The following is a 9,926-nucleotide window of genomic DNA, read 5'->3' on the forward strand; positions in this document are numbered from 1 at the left end:
TAACAGGGAAAAAAGGTGGAAGAAACCTCAGGAAGAGCCACAGAGGAGGGATCCCTCTCCCAGGACGGACAGACGTGCAATAGATGTCACGTGTACAGAACAAATCAACACAAACATATTGTACAATTACAATGACTGATAAAATGACAATGAATTACAATGACTGATAAAATGACAATGAATTACAATGAATGATAAAATGACAATGAATCACAATGAATGATAAAATGACAATGAATTACAATGAATGATAAAATGACAATGAATTACAATGACTGATAAAATGATTACAGTAGCAGTGGAACCTGTGATAGAGATAGAGAGACACAGCAGCAGCAAATCATAAACTAACTATAAACTGTAATGGAGATATGGTAACAATAATGACAGTAGTAATATATGTAGTGGACGTCATGCAGGACCACAGCAGCAGCTACGATCCATGAGAACCTGCTGGATGATAGAACACAGAAACTCTGGGGAAGTTTAGTTAATAACATGCATGAACATGTATTACTGAGACATGAGAGAGACAGTTTTCAGTAAAGGGAGATGTGACTACATCTTGAACCAATACCGTGCATGACTAGGCATAGCCCTGAAAGAGAGAGATAGAGAGAGAGAGAGAAATGTGTCAAGAAATGTGACATCTGTTATTTTTTTAGGAATGTAAGAACTGACTGCTGCTCATTTCCTTTTTCCCCACTAATGATTTCTCTGAACCCAGATCTTCCCTTCATAAAGTACATGCTGGGTCTGAACTTAAAGAAAATAGTCAACCATGCAACCATTTTTTTAAATGATTAAGAATGGCACTGACAAACATGCTGACAGTTACGACAGTGAAGTAGTTACACATTTATACATCAGTTATAATAATACAGTAATATGACAGATAGATGATAACACAATGAAGTGTCAAAACAAGTGAGGAAATGCATAATCATTAATAGTCTGCAGTAGTTTATATGTTAAAACTGATCAGATTTTTTTTCTTTTAAAGCAATATTTTATAGAAATTAGTATTGTGATTTGATGTCCCCAGTTTCAGAGTGCACTGTGGTAAATATGGACATATGCACACATGTATTTGGTATGATTACATTACTTATGATCCAGTTGACAACTTAGATTAACATTAATTTAATTCAGATTTATTTATACAGCACCAAATCATAACAGAAGTTATCTCATGACACTCCATATAGAGCAGGTCTATAATCATAACTACAGAGACCCAACAATTCATACCATGAGCAAACACTTGGTGACAGTGAGGAAAAACTTCTTTTAAGAGGCAAAAACCTCGAGCAGAACCTAGCTAGCTCATTGGTGGTTGGCCATCTGCGGTGAACTGAGAGAGACACAGACAAAGATGCACAGCAGCAAAAATAACAATGATAAGTATATTTTTTATGGAAATATGATGAACAACAGCAACAGCAGTAGCGATAATAAAAACAGTATTTGCAGTGGATGTCATCAGGACCACAGCAGCAGCCACGATCCATGAGAACCTGCAAAACAAGAAAGCAGAAAAACTCTGAGGAAGAAGCTGAGTTAATGGAACATGTATTAATGGGACATGAATGTGTACAGATGGAGAGAGAGAGAGGAGCTCAGTGCATCATGGGAAGTCACCCTGCCTTAGCAGCATAACTAAGGGATGGTTCAGGACTCAGGTAAGCCAGCTCTAAGTATTTAGCTTAGATTTCATTTAATGGAGTTTTAAGCAACAACTCTTAAATGTGTAGAGGGTCTGTCTCCAGAAGCAGAGCTAGGAGCTAAAAATCACTCCCAGATTTACTCCAGGACAAGAAACAAAAAAACACACACCTCCAAGCCATGTATGGGCTATTTGACCAGACAGGATAGTGATAGAGTGCCGCATCACATGGACCTGGCTTCCACCATCACCAGACCCAGTTTGGGATGAGTGTGACCACAGAGTGGAGAAAAAAAACAGTCAACAAATGCTTAGCGCCTCTGGGAACTCCTTCAAGACTGTTGGAAAATCATTCCAGGTGACAACCTCATGAAGCTGACTGAGAGAATGAAGAGTGTGCCATCAAAGCACATAATCTAAAATATAAAACATACTTTGTGCATGCTTTGTTATAATACATCATTTCATAATTCATATGTGTCATCAGTGTTCAGCTACTATGTAGGAAATCATAAAGGTATAAGATTTATTGGCATCTCGCAGTGTAGTGCAGACTCCACCTCATATTCTAATCGTGGAAACTAGGGAGAAAATATGTGGAATGTCCCATTTAGAGCCAGTCTGCTCATTCTGTGTTACTGCAGAAACATGGCAGTTCCACAGAGTCGGTGGACTCTGTGGAAGAGGAATATGTAGATATAAAAATCTCATTTTAAGAAGAAAGAAAGATTCTTATTTTCCAGTGATTCATATACATTAATGAAAACATAATGCACTATAATGCATAAATCTAATACACTGAGTCTTGTGAGAGGATGTGGTGCTCATATTTACATGTTACTTATTCATCCACATATGCATGTCCAAATGGAAACTTCTTTGTAAGCTGGCTCTCGGGTCAGCTGTGTTCATGTCTGACTGAAGGCCCGGCGCTCATATGGGCACAGAAAGGCTGGCTCCGGCCCTTAGGGAGGGCACCATAAATTGCGAATTCATTCACCAGCTTCTGTTCATTCAGCAGCTCGAGCACTGCAGCTAATTGGTTCGATTTAGGAGGGCGGGGGACGAGGTGGAGGGAGAGAAATCTTATGAATGAAACCCAGTTTGGTGACGTCAATGGGGACCGCTTGACGCATGAATCACGTGGGTCGGGAGGGCGGAGGTATAATAGAGCCGCAGCCGCCTGAAAACAGGCGAGCCAAGGAGCGGAATCCCGAGAGAGGATCGCAGGAGAGAGAGAGCAACTCGGCAACAAACAACAACAACAGTGACGACACTTAACAATAGACAATAACAACAAGTCACACGCAACAACAGCACTAAGAACCGCACTGTGCGGGCAGCGGGCTCTGTGCAGGACAGAGGACTCCGAGCAGCTTGGAGTGTGACGTGACGAGGCGGGGAAGCTGGAATCCCCCCGCTGCTCCCACTGAACTGCAAGTAAGTGTCAACTTATTTCACATCAACTACTTTACCTTCTCCTCTGAAAAAAGACTAACTGATTATGAAGAGAGAGACTTAAAAGAAAACGATTCAAACATCACGTCTGCAAATCAACTCAAATGTAGAGGAGTGATTGGTTGTTTGGAGCAGCTGGGTGATCTGTCTGCTGTCTCTTCAGATGAATGAGCAGTGACTCATAACATGTTTAAATGATCACATATGTGATGATTCATATGTGAGCGCTTTGATATGACACTTTGCATCATGCTGTGCTTAACTGCGGCGCCTGTGCGAGCTGGATGTCTGCCTGGACTGCCATATGTCTTTGTTTATGGGCAAGACAGAGGAATTATCCTCCTCCTACCCATCATCACCATCAGCATCATCATCATCATCATCATCATCATCATCATCATCATCACCACCACAATTATCGTCACTTCCAGCCACCATGACTCGCCTTGCCAAAAATAGCCTGATGATAAACGAGGTAGAACCTTTCATGTGAATGAAGGTGCGTTGATGTTGTGATGGCAGACAGTGCTTTGTCTTGTCTAAAATGTCTGCAGAACACTGACGTCCATTGTTGTTGGTTGGTTCGGAGTTTTACCGTCAGTGTATAGGCTGCAGGGAGGTTACTCATGTTGACAGTCTGGAGGTAGTTTGATGCTGCCAGTTTTCTTGATTCTTGCCTCAGAAGCGAATTTTTAAAATCAGGTCAGACACATCCAACCGAGCTGGTTTGTTTGGTTTATTGATGGATGGATGGATGGATGGATGGATGGATGGATGGATGGATGGATCCTGCTCGTCTTAATTATTCGCTGCGCGTTTGCACATCACGTATCACACATCCTCTGCAATCCAGCCACCTCCACTGCAGAATGCGCTCGGGTCATTTGGTCTCTGATTGGCTCTTTCAATTTCCATCAATTTTCCATTGCAAATCAACTTGTTGAAAAAAAAAGTTAATGATTTCTAAAAGTCCGAACATGTGGATTGAATTCAACCAGGACACATTTTTCCTAATAGAAGAAGATTCTGACAGGCAGACATAATCGCTGCGGTTATTTGTTTGCACACATTTGAACAGCGGCAGTCTGTGGCGTGGCCTGGTGTCATGCAGCACGACGGCGGTTCATGAACAGAGGAGCAGGTTATTTTGGAAGCTGAGGCTGCAGGCACACACGCGTGTAGTATGCTGCATGCTTGAACATGACATCTTGCTGTGATCTGACAGTCATGTCACTGCACTTGTTGCACTGTTGAAGATTTCAGCACCAAGGACAGCGGCGGGTCCTCCAGGAGCTGTCTGTGGTACTGAACTGGGATCAGCAGAGCAGCGCCCCAACGTTGCAGTGGTGCTGACTCCTGCTGCTGCTGCTGGAAGGCCACACCAATGCATATTTTCATCTGTTATTACCCTGTCCATCAGCTATGGGTGTTAGAAAATGTCCAACAATACACTGTGTACTGTGATACTGATTAATACCGTACTGTAAGAATGTAAAGCTAGTAAAGCTATTTTTCTACAAAACCTTGCCAACATTGTTAAATAGTAAACAGCTGCACAATAACCTTTACTAAATAAAATACTGTCTAAAAGTAATCAAAGAATAAGCAAGAAGATTACGAACCTGATCAAATATTCAGTCACAGCTGTTTGATTCTTGCCTCTATAGATTGATTTTGTTTCTGTTCAGAAAAAGAACTTGTTCTACTTGTCACTAAATGATTCTAAAAACACAGAGGTGAGTCACAAATTTAGACAGATTAATTCAAAGCTGTAACCTGGTACATTGTGGCACAATGGTTCAGTGGTTAGCATTGTCACCTCATAGTGATGAGTTTGAACCTGCAGCCTCTCTTAAACTGATGATCTGTTGCACCCTGCTTCTCAGCGTGAGCTGGGATTGGTTCCTGTCCCCTGTGACCCTGCATGGGGTAACCAGGTAGATAATAAATGGATGACAGTACTGTAGCTGTAGAGGTATTGTGAGTCTGTTTACAGCAACTCAGGCTTCTATATGAATAAATATTTCAAATGTCAGAATACTAAAATGTGGTCTTGCCTCTGTATTTTATAGTCTGTACTGTGACTTAATCTCATTGCCATTTTAAATAAATCTTCGCATTGAAGTTATGAATATGAACATCTTCTTTTCGGCTTCTTATCAGATCAAACGTGACATTCACCACCATGAACTACTGAGCAGTAGCAGCTTGAGGCAGAGAAGAGGGTTTTTTTAAGCTGATTTGTGACTGTTTCTCTCTCTCTCTTTCAGGTATTTTTGATCACCCTTGCTGTCCTGTTCTGAATGATCATGATTGGATACCACAGTGCCTCAAGTGCCCTTACCCTCCTGATCCTCCTGACAGGGGCTTCTCTCCTCCATCTATCCACCCCCAACCTGATCATCACTCCTGTGGATGTTGATAAGCCACACAGAAATGGTCTGTCAGAGGACGGGCAGGGAAAGGATGAGAATCAATCATTACAGAAAGAAGAGGAAGAGGAGGAGCTCTTTAAAGATGTGGATCCCAAAACACTGGCAGCAGTTTTACTGGAGGCACTGAATCACTCACAAGTAGAAAGAAGGAGGGAGGGAGAGGAGCATAATGGGATAGAAGAAGATATAAAGACTGAGAGTGTGGAGGTTGAAAAAGAAGAGACATACAGAGAAGTGAGAATGATGGAAGGAGCAGACCGAGACAGAGATGGACGACAGGAGTTAGAGCTGCTGATGGCTGCACAGGGGAAGGAGGAGAGAGAGGAGGAGGAAGAGAGGAAGAAAGCTGCGGAAGAAGAGGAGAAGATGACAGAGAAGGTGACCAGTCATACCACGAGCCAGACAGTTCAGGTCCAAACAGAGCAGAAGCCTGCTAGTCCAAATGGACGGGTAAAGAATGTGGAGGATGCTGCCCCAGAGCAAGGACCAAACAGCCCTGAACAAGGCAGCAATGAGGAAGAGGAGCAGCTCAGCCCCGAGGAGCTTAAGAGCCTCGAGACCATGATGAAGGAGTTTCCTCCATTGAACACAGCCACTAAGAGAGAGGGTGATTCAGAGAAAATTCAGAGAGAGAGCAGAGGTTACAGTAGCTACAACAACATCATACCAGTCGACAAAGGCAGCAACCTTGCCATGTCCAAGAAGAAGCTGAAATGGCAAGAAGAGACGCAGAAAGCCCTGCACCTCCCAACGCTGAGGGGAAACTTTATGAATGACTTTGAGGACAGTAATTATGCTGGAAGTAATGCAGGAATGTCCCAGCTTTCAGCAGAGCAGGAGGTGATGGAAGACGATGAACCAGATGAGGAGGATGAGGAAGATGAGGAGGTGTTGAGCCCTGAGGAGGAGGAGGCTCGGGCTAAAGCTGAGCAGGAGGAGATGAGAAGGCAGGCGGCTGAAGCACAGAGAGCCAAGATGGAGGAGGAGAAGTTAGCCGACATCGCCTCAGACATGCTACTGCGCTACATGGTCAAACAGAACAATGGGAACAAGAAGTACAGCTCGTCTTTGTCCAATGCAGTGGAGGACAAGAGGTCCAATGAGGAACAAGAAGTGACAGAAGAGGACGATATTGATCCCCAGACCATTGACAAGTTGATTGAGATCTCCAGCAAGCTCCACCTCCCTGCTGATGATGTGGTGGATATCATCAGTGACGTGGAGAAGAAGAAGAAGAAAGACGTGCCTCCTGAGATGACGTCTCACTGGCAGCGACCTCTCACTCCATTGTCTTCTTCATTCTCCTCCACCAATGGTTTCTCATCCCAGGTTTCAACCAATCAAAATAGTTTCCCCATTACTAAACAGCCCACTCCAGCTGTCAATCTCTTCAAAACATGGTTCCAGGAGAAGTCACCAACAAAGTCGCAGGAACCCTGGAGCAAATTTTCAAAGCCTCTGCTCACCAATCAAAATCTTCGCCCAAAACCTCAAAAGCCCTTGTCAATCAAGCAGGAATACTGGGTTAAATCACCCAAGTCTGTTTGGACTGGCTACCCTTTTTACCCCTACACATACCCATCTTACTACCAGAGGAAGCCCTACCCAGAATACCCCCCCATCTATTTCCCTCCTCCCCCCAGACCCAAACCCCGTTACTATGTCCCCAAACCCGCTCACACCCTTAACCTCCTGGGAAATCCCGTAGATGGGGCCTACACGTTTTCTCCTAGACGCCGTTACCACAACTGGGTCCAACCCCGGCTGAGAAAACCCCCCACAGGACTCCAGAAGCCTTATTATGCCAGCTACCCCCTCCCACTGTACCCCCGGACATTTCAGCCGGTACCCATCCCTAAACCACGTTCTCCTCGCCGAATGCCTGTGGTCCCTCCTCAACAGAAGCAGTTTTATTACTCAGCCCTGGCGCCTGCAGTAACAAGAAATGAAGATTATTATGTGGCTGGAAAGCAGCCAGACAGCAGTAACCGTGACGATCTGGAGAAATACATACAGCAGATACTCTTGAAGAGACCACAGATGTTGGACTGAAAGATGGATGAGATGAGAGTGAGAAAATGGGAAATGGAAAAGATAGATGATCAGAAAAGAGTGTATTTGTTTACTTTGCTTTTACTTTGCTGGTATTTTTTTTTTTTTTTACACATGTAACAAGTTTCTTTCTCCTGTTTTGATTGGTTGTGATTTGGACAAGAACATTACAGGAGACTTTTTTTCCAGCAGTAGTCTGGATAAAATGGAACTGATGGGAAGATACACATTTATCCTCCTTCATGTAGGAGGTGGAAACAGGTCTGTAGGAAAGCATTATGCGGCAAAAATTTGTATCATGCTAGAATTTTTTTTAATCCAAATTCCCAGCATGACAACTTTCTCCATTTGGACATTCTACAATGCCAACCAAGGAGGACACTTAATTGTGTTGTTACCTGTATCTTTTAAGAATCTTTCCAGAGTCAGAAAGTGATAGTTGGATGAATCATAGGCAGTGATGGATGCTGTAAGATGTTTGATGGCTGATGGGATTTCACTGTCTACACACATAAAGAGCATTTGTGTAATTATCTCAGGCAGGGACATTGGAAAAATATTTCATAAACAGAAATGACATGCACTACATGGCCAAAACTATGTGGACCTCTGACATCACAGCCTTATATGATAGCTGATCATGTAATTTCCAAACCATGAACATTAGTAGTTTCAGGCTTTCCACCAAATTTTGAAACCTGGCTGCAGGGATTCTCTTCCAGTTGGCCATAGCAGCATTAATGAGGATCAACACTAATGCTTACTGTGCAGTGTTCTAGTTCATCCCAGAGCTGATGGATGGAGTTGAGGTCAGAGTTGTTCACAGACAAGTCAAGTTCTTCCACACCAAACTGGGATCAAGAGCTGGCTTTGTGGTGAAACAGGAAGCGGACAAACACAAACTGACACAAAGTTGGAATCTCGCTATTATCTAAAATTTCATTGGATACTTTAGGATTGTTCATTCATTTATTGGAACTAGCTCAAACCAGGAAAAGCAACCCCAGAGCACAGCATGTCCTCATACTTTTGGCCATATAGTGTACCAGCAGACACACCAATCACCTCTTAGAGATAAATTCATGATCATCTCACATCACCTTGTCTCATGCTGAAGCCATTCACTTCATTTTTCTTTCAAAATGAAGACATTTTTATGCAAATTTATCATTTTTGTGTTATTTGTATAAAAATGCAGCACAAATGTCAGCAGAGCTTCACCTTTTCATTAGATATACTCACATACAACCACCACAGCTCTTTCAAATGAAATATATTGCACCAAAAAGCAGATTTCATCACAGGGCTTTAGAAGCCACACTAACACCACTATAATGGATGACTCATCCTTTTGCATAACTTCAGTTACCTTGTTGCCATGGTGCCAAACCCTGGTCAAACTCTATATGGCATTCTTTTACAGTTGATGCCTTCAGAGGTAGATGCAATGGTGGAGGCATACTGAACACATGCATTTTAAAGGACAAGGCTGGTGGTACTCTTTATTCTTCTTATTGCCAACAAATCTCATGAGAAGACCACAACACGTGTCAGACTTCTGCTGTAGCACTCATCTACAAACACACACAACTCTAAATAAATTGTAGTTTTATCGAATGTTTCTGAAGTGGGAGGGAAGTCAGCAGTTGAAGTGCTTGTTAGTGGGATACATTAAATGGTGGTTTGGCTCTGTACACGAGATATACATATATATTTGTGATATAGAAAATCACCAACCTTCCCCTTTGACAATACCCTCCATGGTTTCGTTATAACACCTCAAAGTGCCCCTAAATCCAGTTCCCTTAAGCTAATGAAGACCATGTCGTGTGATTTTACTACTCAACATACTTTTATTATTCATCTTCCCCAACTCAAAGTCTATTTTCAACCTTTTTCTTCTTATCTAAATGTTGCACAATAATTCATCATACAGTACATTTTATACATTTGTAGATGGGAAGTTTCCAAACTGAGCATTAATCCTAATGCCTTACATGTCACTGTGACATCTCATGACACTTCATGTTTTGATTTTGCATATAATATTATCCATGAGATCAAAGCTGTAATCTCTTCTGTAATGGGAGCAAATGGGACAATGGAGATGTCAACAGTTTGCTCATATTCAGATGAATCCAAGTTGAAGTCCTCGTTTTAAAAGCAACGATGAAGGGGTGATTATGATTATGTTTTTTAACTGCATAAAAAGGGGATTGTACTATTTACTTCAATGGTTACTGATCATTAGTAATCAAAAACACTTCCTTTTTTTCACCCTTTCCTCTTTTTCAAATATGTCACTGGGAACAGGA

At 42.4% G+C, this 9,926-nt stretch overlaps 1 protein-coding gene across 3 annotated transcripts in view; it reads left to right on the top strand.

The window, feature by feature from the left end:
• The first annotated feature begins 2,766 nt into the window (after positions 1 to 2,766).
• The window catches only part of vgf (VGF nerve growth factor inducible), a 7,748-nt gene continuing 588 nt past the window's right edge, over positions 2,767 to 9,926 (top strand). Inside the window, exons 1-2 of one of the 3 annotated variants that reach the window (XM_019267130.2) lie at positions 2,767 to 3,106; positions 5,395 to 9,926. The exon at positions 5,395 to 9,926 is cut by the window's right edge and continues 587 nt beyond it. In XM_019267130.2, the coding sequence (XP_019122675.1) occupies positions 5,428 to 7,611 (2,184 nt within the window). In that variant the 5' untranslated portion in view covers positions 2,767 to 3,106; positions 5,395 to 5,427 and the 3' untranslated portion in view covers positions 7,612 to 9,926. Of the gene's footprint in view, positions 3,107 to 3,288; positions 3,624 to 5,394 lie in introns of those variants that run through there. The other 2 variants (XM_019267134.2, XM_019267142.2) reach the window with 2 other exon arrangements.

Source organism: Larimichthys crocea, unplaced genomic scaffold (genome assembly GCF_000972845.2).
Source record: "Larimichthys crocea isolate SSNF unplaced genomic scaffold, L_crocea_2.0 scaffold533, whole genome shotgun sequence".
NCBI lineage: Eukaryota > Metazoa > Chordata > Actinopteri > Sciaenidae > Larimichthys > Larimichthys crocea.